This window comes from Amyelois transitella, chromosome 8 (assembly GCF_032362555.1).
Source record: "Amyelois transitella isolate CPQ chromosome 8, ilAmyTran1.1, whole genome shotgun sequence".
Taxonomy (NCBI): domain Eukaryota; kingdom Metazoa; phylum Arthropoda; class Insecta; order Lepidoptera; family Pyralidae; genus Amyelois; species Amyelois transitella.
Genome location: NC_083511.1, coordinates 14,658 through 33,065, shown reverse-complemented (window position 1 = coordinate 33,065; position 18,408 = coordinate 14,658). Strand labels below are relative to the sequence as shown.

The 18,408-nt window shown below is 45.2% G+C and overlaps 1 protein-coding gene across 1 annotated transcript; it reads left to right on the top strand.

Annotated features, from left to right (window-relative positions):
* The first annotated feature begins 950 nt into the window (after positions 1–950).
* LOC106139186 (uncharacterized) lies at positions 951–15,213 on the top strand. Its single transcript, XM_060945587.1, has 16 exons — positions 951–1,369; positions 1,530–1,761; positions 2,365–2,548; positions 2,648–2,807; positions 4,358–4,519; positions 4,595–4,743; positions 6,389–6,607; positions 6,818–6,916; positions 7,234–7,456; positions 8,370–8,497; positions 8,616–8,798; positions 8,880–9,050; positions 9,163–9,487; positions 10,043–10,156; positions 14,832–14,989; positions 15,061–15,213. Exons 1-16 carry the CDS (start codon positions 1,294–1,296, stop codon positions 15,199–15,201), a joined length of 2,724 nt encoding a protein of 907 aa, XP_060801570.1. The 5' UTR covers positions 951–1,293; the 3' UTR covers positions 15,202–15,213.
* The last annotated feature ends 3,195 nt before the right edge of the window (positions 15,214–18,408 follow it).

Here is an 18,408-nt window from a genome sequence, read left to right as displayed (position 1 = left end):
CGGTACTCAACTAAACTGTTCTCGTTACAACCGTATCGGTACTTGTTACTTGGGTATTGAGTACTCTCGTGTAGAGTTTTGTGCTGGTGCGTTTCTACTTCGTATCGTATATACTTATATTATCTATATACTGGTTATCTTCCTTTTGGATATTGAATAAATTAAAAATAAAATCGTGGTCATCAGCTCCTACTCGGAGGTAGTTTCCTAAGTCGGTTGGTTCCAAAAGTATTATTATTAGTTAAATTAATTGCTGCAAGTGCTACGGGTGCTACGACAATTTTTTGGGGTCTTAAAAGTAGTATAGGTGCCATAAAACCGCTTACGCCAACAAATTGCATGTGACTGAATAAAAATTCGTTTTTCAGACTGGTGCAATAGCGAGCATTCTAGTTAGACCCACAGACAGTCTTAAAAGTGCCGTGTGGTTCCCGGCACGAATACAAAAAAGAATAGGACCACTCCATCACTTTCCCATGGATGTCGTAAAAGGCGACTAAGGGATAGGCTTACAAACTTGGGATTCTTCTTTAGGCGATGGGCTAGCAACCTGTCACTATTTGAATCTCAATTCTATCATTAAGCCAAATAGCTGAACGTGGCCATTCAGTCTTTTAAAGATTGTTGGCTCTGTCTACCCCGCAAGGGATATAGACGTGACTATATGTATGTATGTACAGTCTTAATAATTCCGTAACTTCGTGTCTCTTCAAACCATGACATTGGCAGAATCACCGAAAGTCCGGTGGAAGCCATAATATAGAAAAGAAAGAAAGAAAGAACCCTTGCTCAAAAAAGAGTAGTGTAATAGGGGTCTTAGAGCTCAAGCGAATGTTCAATTTAACAGTGACCGAGACTGTCACTGTCTGCTCTGCACTGTTCTGATTCTAATGTGACTGACTGGCATATGCCAATGTCAGTCTCAGATGTGAATGAATCGGATCTCGATAGTCGGTGCACTATCTCAGCTGTACGATTTCAAGTACCTAAACATAACATACCTATCAATATCAACTGCGCGAGCAAAACACGGTTGTCCGGTTCGATTTTTCTGATTTATTTCGCTATTTCATTTATCTACAAAATTACAATTTATAATTCTGTGCTAATCTTACTCAGAGTGCGCTTTTGAACGAGTTACTTAAATACTCTTAAATATTTCATAATCTATTTATTCCATGTAACACAGCGAAGTTTGGGCGTAAAATACCTAATTGTTTTAACTAGTGTATTTTAAATGTGGTTCAAATAAATATGTACACAGCGTAAAAGGAATTGAAGATCTCGAAGATAATGTCTCTGTTCCCGGCTTATTCTTCTGAAGATGATAACCAATTCTTATCTGATGATGCTACTAAAGTTAAACTTGGTTTGTATCTTGAGTTTTTATGAACACCCGGAACGACTGGCGGTAGGGTGGAGGGGGGAGTGGTACCCCTACCCTCCCTCCTCACCCTATAAGCAATGGTCCATAATGTATATGTATTGCTTAACCATAAAAACTGAATCATACATAAATTTTTGTGTAGATGTGTTACGAGACATCCCAGAGTTGACAGAAAATCAGTTGTTGGCAAGTGATGATGACCAGAGCTGTGAGTCAGCAGATCAGAACCTCGAGGCAACAGAAAAGAGCCGCAATGCAACAGAGCAGTGCATACGTGACCGCTCACCGCTAAGAAGTGATGACTTCTACCTTGACACCAAGCTGGACCTTGGCAACCTTTGGGTTTCTACACTTTACTATCCTGGAAGACCCCAGTGAGCTTTTTTATTATAATTCTACAGCAAATTTCTCCCAATTCCTTATTAAAATAATTTCAAATTAAAAATAGAGTAACTAAGCTATTTTGGCCTTTATTTTGTGGAATTAAAATTGCATTGCATTTGATTATTACAATCTGTGGGGGAGAAAGGCAGTTTCTGGTGGTTGATTTGTTTGGGCGAAGTACCAGCACGCTTTTGGGGAGGGTGTCCATTTTGAAGACACAGGACATTTATAGTTTATTTTAGTATAACAGAACACTCTGTTATACTAAAATATAATCTTTTCTCTTTATTAATGGTGTGGATAACTTAAATTTAATGTATTCAAATGTAAAATGACTTAAATGATGTGAAAAAATGCCTGTTAAGTTCTCTTTTCTGAATAAAATATAAGATTTTGATTATTTGATAGCACTAACATTAACTTTTGGTAGTCTCTGCCTACCCCTCTGGGAAAGAAGCGTGATTTTATGTATGTATGTACTAACTTTTCTTTCTGTCATTTAAAGGTTTATAGAATGTTGTATGGCATGCTACAAGTATTATATTGTGACATGCCACAGAACCTCACAATGTAAATGAGCCTAAACCTCCCAGATACACGCCAGGTCCGCATCGCGAGCCAGGCCAACAGAAGCGCCGCGCGCGCCGCTACTGGGAGCGCCGCGCGGACGACGCGGACGACTCGGCAGCCGCGGCCGAGCGCGCCGCCGCCTACCGCCGCGCGCTCGCCGACCAGCCGCGCGACGCACAGCTGTGGATGCAGTTCATACAGTTCCAGGTCACTACATGCATACCTGCGTAAATTATATCTTTAGATGTTGCCAGTTAACACTTGAAGAGTAATATGAAACAAAATAAAATAGTATTTGGTCTTTAGGAACGGTGCAGCGGCGGTATGGCTGCGTGGCGCACCGCAGTGGAGGCGAGCGAAGCTGTGCCGCATGACCGGCAGCTGCGCACTGAGCGGCTGGAACTAGCGCGCCGACACCTGCCGCGCTCGCAGCACCACACCGAGTTGCGGGATCTCATCGCAGCCGGTGAGAGACACACACTATATGCTGAACTCTGTGCTATGAGCCGCTTTGTCCTCTCCGCGGGTTCGGTACGATTAGTTGCGCGACATTAGGGTATATGAGGGTGTGCGTGAAGTTGGTTGTTGTTGGATAAAGTTCTAGCAATTTGTTTTTTTTAATTTATTAAAAAATCTACTTAAAATAAATATAATATTATAAAATACGAAGGATAAGGTTAATTTATTTGGCTTCTACATCAAATGATTCTTCATTTTTTTTTCGCCAACAGAAAATGCTCATCAGGCTGAACAACTTTTGTTAAGAAGGCATTTCTATATGTCCTATAGTTTAGCTTAGTAGCTAGCATGGTTCAATATCAGCTGTTCCAGATTCCAAAATAAATTATACCAAAGGAAATGTACAACAGATGCTGGTGTGGCTCTTGTCACTCATATTCTCAATGCATGGAAAGACTCACAAGTAGCCATCGGAGTGTTTTGCGATCTGACTAAAGCATTTGATTGCGTAGATCATAGAACTCATCTGCTCAAGCTCGCTCATTACGGGTTCGGCACTACTGCCGTTGAACTAATTAAATCATATCTTAGTGATAGATTACAGACGGTAGATTGAAATAACACAAAATCGAAAGGAGCTAAGGTAAAAATAGGGGTACCGCAAGGTTCAATTTTGGGCCCTTTTCTCTTTCTGGTGTATATAAACGACCTGCCTTACATGATTGAGAAACAGACTGGCATCGTGTTGTTTGCAGATACGTCACTAATTTTTAAGATGAACCGCCGTAGCGAAATCTGTGATGTTATGAATAGCACTTTAGTCGTCATTCTAACTGGTTTACAGTCAACAACTTACTGTTAAATGCAAATAGGACCCAATGCATTAAGTTTACACTTCCCAATGTGCGGCAGGCAAATGCGGATATTATTTTAAGTACCTAGTAAAAGATTAGATTTTGTTGGTAATACTACTTTCTTAGGAATAACATTAGAGTCAAATTTGAAGTGGCATGCTCACATTTTGAAACTTTCTAAAAAGCTTATTTCTGCAGCATACGCTATTCTAGTATATTGCAACTGCTAAGCTAGTATATTTTAGTTATTTTCATAGTTTAATGTCGTATGGTCTACTGCTTTAGGGAGCAGCAGCAGACATACAAACTATTTTCATTCTACAAAAAAAGAGCAATTCGAGCTATCTACGGTGTAAAATGATTTACTTAGAGAATTTTTCAAAAACTGTATTGTGTTGTGAGAGTTCCGGGTTAGGGTTTTGTGGAGTCAATTCAAGTATGTACAGTATAAATTTTGGTGAATGTTATTCGCATTCAGTAGTCCTTAGCTAAGCCGATGATACTACACATTTGCTGTTTTATTTACTAGCCAAGTCATATCCAACCTTATAACTATCAGTGTAAAGTCCAGGTTTGCTGTTTTTGAATAGATCTTATGCTGTTCTATATAAAGTTTGTGTAGCTTTAGGAGTAAAGCTTTGAAGGTATCCTTGGACTTTTATTCCTACACTTATCTCCATATGTATAATATCTGTGTGCACAGCGTCATCTCCGGAGCTGAAGCTGGAGCTGTGGGCGTGGCTGCTGTCGGCGCTGGCGCACTGCCCCGTCAGCTGCTCGCTGGCCGCGCTCACGGCCGCCGCGCGCGCCGCGCTGCTCGCCTGCCGCCAGCCCGCCGCCTACCCGCGGCTGCTCTACATCTACGGTAACATTATCCACTGCTCGCTGACTTGACTGTTATATCTATATATCATAGAGTAACAATATGTAATGCATTCAGGTTCGTTCCTGCAGTCCGGCGGGCTGTGGGAGCAGCTGACCCTGCTGCTGGAGCTGGCGCTGAGCATGAGCCTGCCGCCCTCGCCCGCCTTCCCGCCGCCGCCGCCGCCTCGCGCCCAGCAGATAGAGGAGGCGCTGATAGAGGCAGAGGTAGCTATTTGCGCTTAGTAGGAGTTATTTTTTTTTAATAAGTATTAGGTCCCTACATATAAAATTGGCGTTTGGTATAGGAGGAACAAAAGGTCGAATATTTTTTAATTTAACATATTTATTTAATCAAAGTAAGAACCATTATTATCTATGCACTTTTGCCTTCCCATAGGTAGTTCAGGTTTTTTAGTAAAGGCATCAGCCTTTACTAAAAAAAACCATTCGATCGGGAATCAATAATATCTTTGATATGAATGTTTGAACTGAAAATTACGAGTTTTTTCGAAAATTTCGAAATAAATGGTAATCTGTTGGAGCAAGGTCCGGGGAGTATGGTGGATGTCTTAGACATGCTAATTGAAGCTCCTCTAATTTCGTAGCCGTCGGTTGTGCAGTGTGTGGTCTAGTGTTTTTGTGAAGCAGTAGTGGCGTGGAGCGATTGACCAGCCTCGGTTGTTTAGCAGCTAGCTTTTCGATCACAGTTTGCAATTGCTGACAATAGACGTAATCGTCTGGCCAGATTTGAGAAAACTATAATGGAGGACACTGGAATTAGTCCACCAAACGCCTAAAAGTATTTTTTTGGACGTGACAACGTCTTATAATTCGATTGAGCCGGCTGCACGCACGAAAAAACATGACTCATGCGGCGTTACCTCGCTCTGAGGCGTTCTATGTAAGGCTTGAAGTGCACGCGCGAGCGACAAAGAGGCACAATCGGCCTTTGCGTTCGGCAGCGTTCGACATCCGTCTCTCTTCTTCTTGAGTGAGCGATGCGTCTGCGTGGACAGCTGCTAAACTATAGTACATTTACATGTTTTGGTCGAGTATCAAGTGCAGTGAAAAGTGAATGTGGTGTCAACTGTTTATAGCAACGATTATTTCAGCGAAAAAGGTAATGATTCTTTCGATCTTAATTATATGTTCAGTCTCATATATTGTCGAATTTAAGGTGCTTTCGTCATTAAAATAAATAACATCCGGTCCGCTAGTGCAGCGATTGTAGGTTATGGCTCTTAATTATTGTGCCGGTTAAGTAATGTAACGCAGCAGTCGACACGCGTTTGCCGGATTGTTTCACTCAATTCGTGAGGTAGCTACCTTTCAAGTTTCTTAATCTTCCCAATTTGCTTCAAGTGGATTTAAATAGTTTTATCACTAACACCGAAGCCTGAAGCTACATCGGATGTGGTTTGCGATGGTTACGCTTCCACAATAACTTTCAAGTCTTCATTTTCAACTAGGGTCTCCGGCCGTCCAAGGGGCTTCTTCTGCAGGTCGAAATTTCCAGAACCAAAAACCTTGGAACCCAAAGCGCACTGTGTTTTCTTTTGCGACGCGACCGCCATACACATCTTTATCCCCTTCGAGCCGTTTCCGCACGATGGAATTCGAACTCGTAAATAACGCGATATTTCAAGTTTTCCATTTTTGTAAACTGAGTGATGCAAACAGAAAAATCAGAAGAAAAAAAAAAACAAATTAATGACAGTTAACGAAACATAAATACATGTGTAAATAGCTGTATTAATTTGAATTTGGAATTCCTTACTAAAGGGGAGAAATTTGTGAGTGAACTGCCCAGTATGAGAAAACGCCAATTTGTCATGTAAGGAGCTAATATTACCACTGTGTTCTCGCACAGGAGCGTGCTATCGCAAGCGGCTTGCCGCAGTCGGGCGTGTGGGTGCGCGTGGAGCGCCTGCGCGGGGCGGCGCACTGGCGCAGCGACGCGGGCGCCGCGCGGGCCGCCGCCGACCCGCAGCGCGCGCCGCCCGCCGCCGCGCTGGCCGAGCTGCTGCTGCCGCTGGCCGACGCGGCCGCGCTCTTCTTGCTGCGGGTCACCGCGCTGCGGCTCGCCAAGGTAGTGTAGCGCGCCCGCCGCCGCGCTGGCCGAGCTGCTGCTGCCGCTGGCCGACGCGGCCGCGCTCTTCTTGCTGCGGGTCACCGCGCTGCGGCTGGCCAAGGTAGTGTAGCGCGCCCGCCGCCGCGCTGGCCGAGCTGCTGCTGCCGCTGGCCGACGCGGCCGCGCTCTTCTTGCTGCGGGTCACCGCGCTGCGGCTGGCCAAGGTAGTGTAGCGCGCCCGCCGCCGCGCTGGCCGAGCTGCTGCTGCCGCTGGCCGACGCGGCCGCGCTCTTCTTGCTGCGGGTCACCGCGCTGCGGCTCGCCAAGGTAGTGTAGCGCGCCCGCCGCCGCGCTGGCCGAGCTGCTGCTGCCGCTGGCCGACGCGGCCGCGCTCTTCTTGCTGCGGGTCACCGCGCTGCGGCTGGCCAAGGTAGTGTAGCGCGCCCGCCGCCGCGCTGGCCGAGCTGCTGCTGCCGCTGGCCGACGCGGCCGCGCTCTTCTTGCTGCGGGTCACCGCGCTGCGGCTGGCCAAGGTAGTGTAGCGCGCCCGCCGCCGCGCTGGCCGAGCTGCTGCTGCCGCTGGCCGACGCGGCCGCGCTCTTCTTGCTGCGGGTCACCGCGCTCAGGCTCGTTAATGTTCGCAGGTGCCGCTGTTCCCTCTTTCGGAGTGGGTACTGTCGGCGGCGGAAGGCGGGACCCGGGGCGCGCTGCGGGGCGCGGCGTGGGGCGCGGCGGGCGGCGAGGCGCTGCTGCCGCTGCTGAGCGCCGCGCAGCGACTGCCGCCCGCGCACGCCGCCCGCAAGCTGGACGCGAGGGCGGTGCACTACTTCCTGATGCTGCAGCCGCCGCACTACTGCCACCAGACAGGTCACACTGAGACAATACTCACAATGTCATAGGTCACATTTACTTCACCTGAATGGCTTAATGATACAATTGTGATTCAAAAATAATGACTACTCACAAAGGCTAGACGTTCAAAACTGTTAATAAAACCGTTACACTGGCGTATTCGATTTTATGTTATAACTAGCTGTGCCCGCGACTTCGTCCGCGTGGAATAGTTATTTTGGGCATCATATTTATTTTTGCAAACATCCGCGTATTAGAAAGAACGCTGGTTCGCCGTATTAAATGTTTCGCTGCAAATTGCTTATAACGACTACATATATCTCAAAACCTATTTGTCTGATTTATATACTGTAAATGGCAATTTTAGTCTACATGAAAAGCCGAAAGTAATAAATATATTTATTTGGATAAGGATTAATACTGAATTAAAGAAAATTGGTTTCGAAATAACTTATGTTTATAATGAAAAAATAATCTTAAAAATGAACATAAAAGTGGTTATTGTAAGTAAACCTTAAGAGATAGATATATGCTCTCGCGGACTTTTTTGTGACTTCACATCTTTGGTACATTGTTTTACTATATCTTTGTTGGTTTGTGCAGCGTTCGCGTGGAAAGCTCGCAGATGGCCGACTCATTCAACTTTCACCTGCATTGTTGACGTTTCCCGTAGGATATCCGGGATAAAATGTAGCCTATAGCCTTCCTCGATAAACAGACTATCTAACAGTGAAAGAATTATTCAAATTAGCGCGTTTAAACAAACAAACAAACAAACAAACAAAACAAACTCTTCAGCTTTATAATATTAGTATAGATACCATAATAACAGAAAGTGAAGAAGATGTCACCGAAACTTGTTTTGTATGTACATGTCCTGATGTCTGGAGATGGACCATATGTTTTGAACAAATAAATTTGTGGTCAGGTTACTCGTCGTGGGTGGAGGCGCTGTGGGAGGCCGCCCTGCAGAGCACGGCGGGGCGCCAGCGCGAGGCGCTGCTGTGCTGGCGGCTGCGCTGGCTGCGCTCGCTCGTGCTGCTGCAGCCCGAACAGGTCAACATCATCCCCCAGAAACTTACTACGCACTTCTAGAGTAAACTGATGATTTATCAGTGGTGGGAGAGTGTCCAAATGACGAGGAATATCTCTAAGTTTATGTGTATTATCACAGGAAGAAGAGGGCGCGGCGGAGCGGCGGCGCCTGTGCGGCGTGGCGCGGGCGGCGCTGAAGCGGTTCGCGGGCGGCGCGGCGTTGCCGTTCCTGCAGTTCGCGCGGTTGCAACGTCTCGCCGGCGACGCCGACGCCGCGCGGCAGGTCGCCGAGCGCGCGCTGCAAGCCGTCTGCCGAGACCAGGTCAGTGTCTACTACAGTACTGCCGACTCTCAATGAGTAGAACTAGAAGTGTGTTCGTAATTCAGTTGCTGTACGTTACAGAGTACCCCGGCTCCGGTGCGCCTGTACGCGGCGCGCACGTACCTGTCGCTGGGCCCCGCGGCGGGCGGCCGCTGGGCGCTGTGCTGCGCCGCGCTGGCGCGCCCGCTGCCCGACGCGGACGCGCTGCAGCGGGCGCCGCCGCCGCAGCTGGTGCGGGACGCCGTCGAGGAGGTACGCATTCAGATATCACAAAATCGCGTGCCGCGAGCTAAACGAAAAGAATGAAAATTTACCTGACACAAAATAAATTAGGTTATTTTAATAATTTGCTTCTCATGTTCAGTGCGAAAAGCGATGCTCCGAAATAGAGAGCTCACTCGAGCATGACTGTTCGTCGGAGGAGGATCTGTGCGCGGCGCTGCTGCCGTCGGCCGCCGAGTGGGGCTGCGCGCGCGCCTGGCTCGCGGCGCCCGCGCGGCGCGCCGAGCTGGTGCGGCAGCTGGCGGCGGGCGCTGCTGACGCTCCCGGCGCTACTAGCGCGGCGGGCGCGCGCTGGCGGGAGCAGGCGGCGTGCGCGCTGGCGCTGGCGGCGGCGGCGGACGCGCGCGCGGCCAGCACGGCGCGCCAGCTCGCGCCGCTCTTCCCCGACAACGCGTTCTTGGCGCTCGGTCGGTTTACTTTACATCGCAGAACACCCATTTATAGTATTCGACGTTCAAAAGTCATTTAATGTCAATTTCTAATGCGTTTTAAATATTATCTTATGTAACCTTATTGGATATTATAAAATGAAAATGAAATTATTATATGGCAAAATTTTAGTTACATTAAAATCAAAAGAGTGATAATTTACGCACTGTCTGTGACACCGGAGGTCCCGGGTTCATATCCCGGCCAAAGTATGAGAAGAAAAGAACTTTCTCTGATTGGCCTGGGTCTTGGATGTTTATCTATATAAGTATTATTATAAAATATAGTATCGTTGAGTTAGTATCTCGTAACACAAGTTTCGAACTTACTTCGAGGCTAACTCAATCTGTGTAATTTGTCCCGTATATATATTTATATATATATATATGACATTAGAAGTTTCCATTCCTCTGGTCACGAGAAACCTTGATCAGACTCTTAGAAAGTAAATTAAAAAGCTGATCAACCCGATCAGCTTTTTAAAATATTATATGTATATTTAGTAAATGAAACGAATGTTTGTTGCATTCCAGCGACCGCGGACGACCCGCTGCACGCGGGCGGCGCGCCGCGCTCCGACGTGGCGGCGCTGGCGCGAGCCCTGCCGGCGCTGCTCTGTGCGCCGCCCGCGCTCTACACGCCGCAAGGTAACACTTGCACACGCACTTTTTATTCATTTCTCTCGATGATATTGCAAAGTCACCCTGCCTACCGTGTACTTTGAGCTCCTACATTTTTTATTCGAAAATATTCCACATTGTTGTTATTAACGTTAGAAGTAACATTAAAGTGTTTCCCTGGCTTAAATACAGCTGTGTTGTCGTTTTTTCACGTTTAAACTGGACTACAAAGAAGAAATCAAGAGAAAGATAAGTTGCAATTTTTACACTACTTTGGACGTGAGCGCGGAATTTTTCTACCTACCTTCGACTAAACTTGCATTTTAAGTTGTCAATAGTGTCAATATCAATTGAGTGACAGTGACAGTCCTCTGACATCTGTCATCTGAAACTCGACTTTGACGTTCGACGTACGCATAGTATTGCCATTATAAAAAAAAAAAAAAAAAAAAAAAAAAAAAAATTGCAAGAAATCTTTGAATGCTGCAATATGAGTCTCTGCAAAAAATGTTCAAAGCAAATTAAAGCGAGTGATGTAAAATCTTGCTCTAGATGCCCGAATTCTTTTCATTACCAGTGTTTGGGTGTTCCTTCAGAGAATTTCAGCAAGGAATCTAAGACGTACAAGGCAACTTGGAAGTGCCAAGATTGTAAACTTGCTGATAGTCGAGTGACCACTCCTTCACCAGCAACAACAGACACATCTCCCAGTAATATTGGCGAGGATTTGAAAACTTACTTAGAAAAATTGCTTGAAGAACACCTATCAAAATTCTCTAGAGATATCAAACGCGATTTTGCGGCTGAAAGTGTGGACACAAGGAGCAAACTACAGGAACTTACGGAGAGCATTGTCTATATGTCATCTAGGTACGAGGAAGTTAAAGCTGACCTTGAGTCTAAGGAGAACAGGATAAGGACATTAGAGACTGAAAACGCTGGGTTAAAATCACAAGTTGTAGATTTGAACACCAGGCTGAATAATCTTGAGCAACAGTCACGCGACTGCAATATTGAAATCCAGTGCGTGCCTGAACACAAATCTGAGAATCTGAGCACTATTGTAAAGCAACTCAGCGCCACTGTGGGACTAGGTCTTCGAGAGCACGAAGTACTCAACTATCACCGAGTCGCAAAGGTCAACCAGGATTCATCCCGTCCTCGTTCTATAGTCGTAAAATTATCCAGCCCACTGGTCCGTGACAATCTAATTGCAGCAGTCAAGACCTTCAATAGGGTCCACCAACACGATAAGCTGAATTCTTCTCATTTCGGGTTAGCAGGCGAAAGGACACCAGTGTACATCTGCGAACATCTATCTCCCAGCAATAAGCAACTCCACGCAGCAGCACGGAAATTCGCAAAGGAGAAGAAATACCAGTTCGTGTGGGTCAGAAACGGCAAGGTGCATTTGAGAAAAGACCCAACCTCAAAGAGTTTTGTAGTTAGAGATATAGATTTCTTGAGTACCCTGTAATACGTCGTATTGTACCTGGTTGAAAATACTTTTCACTTTTCATCCTTAAACTTAATTATTTGAATGGTATCTTTAAAAACATTAAATCTAAATTTTCTGTATCAAAACGTGAGAGGTCTCAATACAAAAACTGACATAATTCTGGCCAATGCACTGAAACAAGAGGCGGATGTTATTCTGTTGACGGAGTCATGGCTGAAGGAATCTGTTTTTTCTCACGAAATTATTGATAGCCGTTATACAATCTTCAGGCGTGATCGTTATTCTACGGCATCTGAGAGGGAGGGGGGTGGAGGGGTCATCATTGCAGTCCTTAAAAAATACAATCCAGTGCGTAAACTGAAATGGGAGTCAAATAGCGAGGATATGTGGGTGCTACTCAAAGTGAAAAAAGGAAGCTCCATTATCCCAATATGCATAGGCGGTATATATATTCCCTCTCCAGTATCTTATACGAATATGAAGGAAGCAATGTCTAACTTAACGGACGTTGTTCAACATAAGCTTCCTCAACAATCTATTTTAATCCTGGCTGGTGATTTCAATCGTCCTGGAATTCGATGGAACCTTGATCCTTCGTCCAATTTTCTTTTACCTGATTCCTCTACCGACCCTATTGACAACCTACTAGTAGATGCTCTAGCATTCAACAGCCTTAATCAACTTAATCATATTCCAAACTCTAACAACCGTATACTAGATCTCGTAGTTACCAACTCGAACAATTTTTTCAAAGTATCCAGTTGCAGCAATCCTTTGGTGCCGGAAGATACCCATCATCCAACCTTAGATATTTCATTCAAATTGCCTTCTTCTAAACCATCTAAAATTAAAAAAACGATGTATCTTAATTTTTCAAAAGCAAACTACTCAAAAATAAACGAAGAGTTGGAATTAATAGATTGGACCACTTTATTTAAACCTACGCAAAGTATTGACGAAACAGTTGAATTATTTTATAACACTATAAATCCTATCATTGAAAAATATACTCCCACATGTTATAAAGGTAATAATAGCTACTCCAACTGGTTTAGCAATCCCCTCATCAAAGCTTTAAAGGAGAAAGCAAAGTTTCACCGCAAATACAAAAAATACTTAAACCCTCGAGACTTACTATCCTATCAAATTCTTCGCGATCGTTGTGACAAATTACTACAAGACTGTTTAAACAAGTTAAAGATTGACTCAAAATCTTACATCAAAAATAACCCGAAATATTTCTGGACATTCATTAAATCCACTAGGTCAAACAGCAATGATATACCCGATGAAATGTTTCTTGGTGACCAAACTGCCAGTGGTGGTCAGGAGATTTGCGATTTATTTTCAGATTACTTCAACTCGACATACTCACGTGATCAATCATCAGCCTCACCACAGAACCCTGATACATCATCAATGAGCCAATCTTCTTTGGGTATAATTCAGCTTTCAAAGGACGAGATTCTTAAGTCACTTGAGTCCATTAACACCAATAAGGGACCTGGTCCTGACTCTATCCCTTCTATTTTCCTCAGAAATTGTGCTTCACAACTTGTTACACCTTTGCATTATATTTTCGACAAATCTCTCACATGTGGCCAATTTCCAACTCAGTGGAAACTTGCTCACATTACTCCAATACACAAGCAGGGAGATTGTTGTGACATCAGAAATTTCAGGCCAATATCCATACTGTCTGCTATCCCGAAGCTTTTTGAGTCATTGGTTCAGGAGAAAATACTGTATCATGTTAAACCTATCATAGATTCTCATCAACATGGGTTTCTGAGGGGCAGGTCAACCACATCAAACTTGCTTGAATACGTCACTGACATTTATGATGCACTGGATCATAAAAATGAAGTAGATTCCATTTATACTGATTTTTCTAAAGCTTTTGATGTGGTTGATCACTCTCTACTTGTCCAGAAGTTGGAACATGTGGGAATTTGTGGTAGCCTTCTGAGATGGTGTGAGTCATATCTTCGAAACAGATCTCAGTTAGTCAAGATAAGGGGTTTTAAATCAGCAGCCAAAGATGTTCCTTCGGGTGTTCCTCAAGGCTCTCTTCTAGGGCCTTTGTTCTTTATATTATTTATTAATGACTTGGGTACTACTATATCCTCTAAATATCATTTGTTTGCTGATGATCTTAAACTTTACCGTGTCATAAAAAGTGATGATGACATTATTCAACTACAAAACGATATTGATCGCTTGATTTTATGGTGCAGTAAAAATAAAATGTCACTCAATGAGTCTAAGTGTTTCCACATAAAATTTTCACGTAAAATGTGCCCTAAGTCTTCATTCTACCACATCAATAATCATCCCTTACCTCAGTTGTCTCATACCCGTGATTTAGGCGTGATCATAGACAGCAAACTAGATTTTAAAGAACACATTGATCACATCGCCAAAAAAGGCTCTAGATTGGCTGGTTTTGTAATAAGAAAATGTAAATTTTTTAATGATCCTGAAATAACAATTCTCTTGTTTAATTGCTTCGTGAGATGTTTGTTGGAATATTGTGCTGTTGTTTGGAACCCGTTTTTTCAAGTCCACTCCGGTCGATTGGAAAAGATTCAAAAGAAATTCCTGTATCACCTAACCTACTCAAAAAATATGTGTCGCACTTTGGAATCTTACGAGTCCAGACTATCATATTTTGGAATTAATTCACTGCATCAAAGACGTAACACATTGGATATTTTGTTTTTGCACAGACTAATTAATGGTCTAATTGATTCCCCTGAACTATTAAGTAAAATAAACATATCTGTTCCACGTCCAAGCAGCCGACTTCACAACAGAAAAACTTTTTCTATCCCTTTTGCACGCACATTGTATTTGGTTAATTCACCGATGGTCCGCATCTGCTCTGCATATAACGATGCGGCAACAAAATTTGATATTTTCGGTGCATCGACCAACACTGCCAGGAGAAATATGCTCACATGATTGTTATTTTCTTGTTTTCAACTTCAATTTTATTATTCAGTGTATGTACTACTTTATTTTTTCTTTTGTTTTAATAGAACGCATGTTGTGTTCACTTCGAGAAGATGTTACACTTTCGCACGAGTCTCTGATGTGTTACTAAAGATTTGTTGTTGTGTAATGTCAGTTTTGTGAACCAAATAAATAAAAAAAAAATAAAAAAAAAAAAAAAAAAAATGTCACTTAACACAGAGTTTAAATTTCAGCACGCATTATTTAATGCCAAATTGATATGCGCAGACGCGGAGCGCGTGTACCGCAGCGTGCGACGCGCGAGCAGCGCGGGCGCGGGCGGCGCGCTGCTGCAGCTGGCGGCGCTGGAGGCGGCCGCGCGCCGCCCGCGCGCCGCGCCCGCCGCCGCGCTGTGCCGCGCGCGCGACCTGCTGCCGCACTGCAAGGTGGGTGCCGTGTCTGCGGGCCGCGTGACGTGTGCTGTAGTGGCTGAGCGTGACGTGTGTGCGTGTTGCAGTGGCTGTGCGTGGCGGGCGCGGCGTGGTGCGGCGGCGCGGCGGCGCTGGCGGACGCGCTGCTGGAGCGCCAGCTGCGGCTGCACGCGCTGCCCGACGAGCTGCAGCCGCTCGCGCCGCCGCCCTCGCTCTCCGATACATAATTAAATGAGTTAAACACGTTTACATTGTTTTAATACCAAATCCGATATCCTTGTCAACCCATTACAGCGAATAGGCTAGTCGACTCGTAATTCAAGTTTGTCCTCTTCTCATTTATTTATTTAAAACTTTATTGAAAAAAGCCGTTCGGCATAGTGGTGCGATTAAGTGCACATGCATACTGAAACAAACATACATTACAAAAAATTTTAGGTTTAGATGGAGTGAAGTGGAGCTTCCTCCATTCATCTTTTTTCTCTGTAATTTTTTTACTTGCTGGTATGTTGTAACGTTTACTCGTTTGCTTTATTTGATCAAAATATTTTATTTTTGGTCTTCCTCTTTGTTAAACTGATGATGCATGCATTTATTTATTCACTTTACTGAAACTTGTAAAAGGAAGATAATGTTCTATGAAGAAAAACGGCACTTATTCTTAATAATCACTGCACTTATATATTTGGACTTATTGACATTTAATGTGTTATATTCATTACATAATTAATATGAACTTAAAATGTGGACTAAGTTTGTATAATAATTTTTTTATAGGTAGCCAGTTGTAACCTATTTCAATCTGTGGCTTATTTCAATGAGGTTGCGTGATTGTATTTTCACACTCTTCCTCTCTTTCCATAAATTTGCCCTTCTGCTATAGTTTTAAAAAATTCGCCATGTCGGTTTAAATGACCTATCACTTTACCTCTTCTATTTTCTATCGTTGTTTATTGTTTTTATTTTTGGATGATGATCGTCGAGTACTACGAGAAGTCTTAGTACATACCTACATATTTCTTATATTGGCCAAAAAGTATGTAATTACATTTTTTAAATATTTATAAAGTTCCAAAAACTTATTACAAAGAATAATTTTCAATACACATTTTTAGTTAGTCTTTATTATCGGTACTTTTTAACTCGGTAAAAAACTTGTTCCAGTAGGATTTGCGAAAAATATGTATTCTTTTGTACATACATTCCATTCATATAATCACGTCTATATCCCTAGCGGGGTAGACAAAGCCAACAGTCTTAAAAATACTGTTAGGCCTCGTTCAGCTCTTTGGCTTACTGATAGAATTGAGATTCATATAAAGTGACAGGTTGCTAGCCCGTCGTCTAAAAGAAGTTCGCCTTCTTATGTAGGTGTCGCTAAATACGCGCGGGCGAAGCTGCGGGTAAAAGCTAATTCATTATAAATCAAACCACTTTAAATACCCAACACGAAAACTTCTTTTTAGAGAAAGAAATAAAAATATACAACAAAATAAAACAAATAAAAAATTTGGGGACGGTCGGCGGAGTCCGCCGCGGCAAGCTTGGCGGGGACGAGGCGCGGCGGCTGGTCCGTGAGCAGCGCGAAGCCGGTCGCGGCCGGGCCCGGCGCCGCGTGCTGCTCGGCCGGCGCCGGCGGCGACTCGGGCGTGTGCTGCGGGGACAGCGACCGTGTGGGCGTCGTCGTGCTGGGCGGCGCCGGGCTGCGGCCGGAGCTGCTGCTGGCCGCCGGCTCCTCGCCCATGCCCGCGTACTCTGCCGCGTTGTCGCCGTACTCGCCCGCCTGACGATCAAAACTGCACCATTGGACATACAATATATTGAAAACTATTTTTGGTCGTCACGAATCTGGTTTGAAATGGTAACCTTGAAATCGGCCCGACTGGGGTCGTATTCCATCCGCGGAGGCTGCGCTGGCGGCCCCGCGACGGTGAGCGGCGCGGGCGCGGGCGCGGGTGCAGTGGGCGGCGGCACGCTGCGTGTCGGCAGCGACACGTCCGCAGGCTTGCGTCCACGCGGGCGCTTGTCTTTCCGACGCGTGTCGGACAGCGCTTCGGTGATACCTGTATGCGATATGCCTCCGTTAATTTTTTTTACTGGACATTCATAAAGACCAATAGTGCCTACATTAGTTTAGATATTAATCGATGCTCTTACGGTGAGGGAAAGCTATCTGTAACCATGATCGATCCAGTACGGGTCAAGTTTATTTTCGAGGAGTCACTTCGTGTAAAAAGCTGACTCACCCATCTTGCCCAGATTGGGCATAAAGGCATACCCCGGGCATCCAGAGTGATCAGGATGCAACCAGGACAGAGTCAGGAGTAAGAAGGAATCCTAGAGATTAAAAATAAATAATCCATATTATTTTTTACTAACATGTATGAGTTGTCGTAGTACTAGTCGTTGTCGGCGATTCGGTGTCGAAATTAGTGAACGTAACTTCGTACACTCTGACGTGGGTGGTGGTCGCAGGAGGCGTCTCCTCCGCGGGCTCGACAGTCGACGGCTCTTGTGTGGGCCGCGGGCGGTCGTCGGCGGCCAGCGGGGGCCGCGTTCGACGCATTGACGTTTCTTTCGCAATCGGCTCCGCCTCGGGTAATAGCTGCCGTTCCATACATAACTCTGCACACTCTCCATCTCTTTAACATCAAAGAAAGTAATGGCTAAATACTAACATTAACTAATACATAAACTTATAGGTAGGTACCAGAAGAAGATCAATTTTTCTTTGAGGTGACTAAATATACCCCACCTATCGCAAGCGTGCGCGGTGTGCGCGCACTGCAGGAAGCGGCGCCAGCGCGGCACGCTCTGCGCGGCGGTGGTGTCGCCGCAGCCCGCGCCGCCGCCCTGCATCGCCGCGCGCGCCGACCGGCTCACCACGCCGCACAGCTTGCCGCCGCAAACTACGCCTGTGCCTCGATCGCTCTGCATCAAGCACTTTTACTTACAATACCTAGCCGATGAACGACTACTTAGAGATATCTTGTTCTTATTGAACACCGTGTGTCGCCACACTGATATGAATATACACATAAAACTTCAGTAATGAAATAGACACTGACCGGACAAAGCTGCTTGCCAGAAAGGCATAGCACGTGATCACGCACAGCGGCCCAGTGTCTCGCAATATCCGAGCACACCTCGCCGCGTGCCATAGCGAGGTCGACGATGCGCAAGAGCGGCCGCCCGTCCAGACTCCGCACGCTCACGGCGTGACACGCGTTGGGGAAGCCGCAATCGGACGCCGTCGTCGCCATGAGGATCGGGCGCACGCCCGCCGACACGCCGAATGGCGCCTCAAGCTCGAGAAGCGCGATATCTAAACTCGCGCCACTCCAGGCGCCGTCCTTTATCACCTCAGAAGAGTCGTCCATCTCTCCCTGCAAATTATATCTGTTTCATTATTGATAAACGACATTAACATATGT

Excerpts from the sequence above, each read along its gene's own strand:
- LOC106139186 (XM_060945587.1), top strand. The coding sequence starts at position 1,294 with ATGTCTCTGTTCCCGGCTTATTCTTCTGAAGATGATAACCAATTCTTA. Across the intron at positions 1,762-2,364 it reads TACTATCCTGGAAGACCCCA|ATACACGCCAGGTCCGCATC; the intron begins GTGAGCTTTTTT and ends TAAACCTCCCAG. Across the intron at positions 7,457-8,369 it reads GCACTACTGCCACCAGACAG|GTTACTCGTCGTGGGTGGAG; the intron begins GTCACACTGAGA and ends ATTTGTGGTCAG.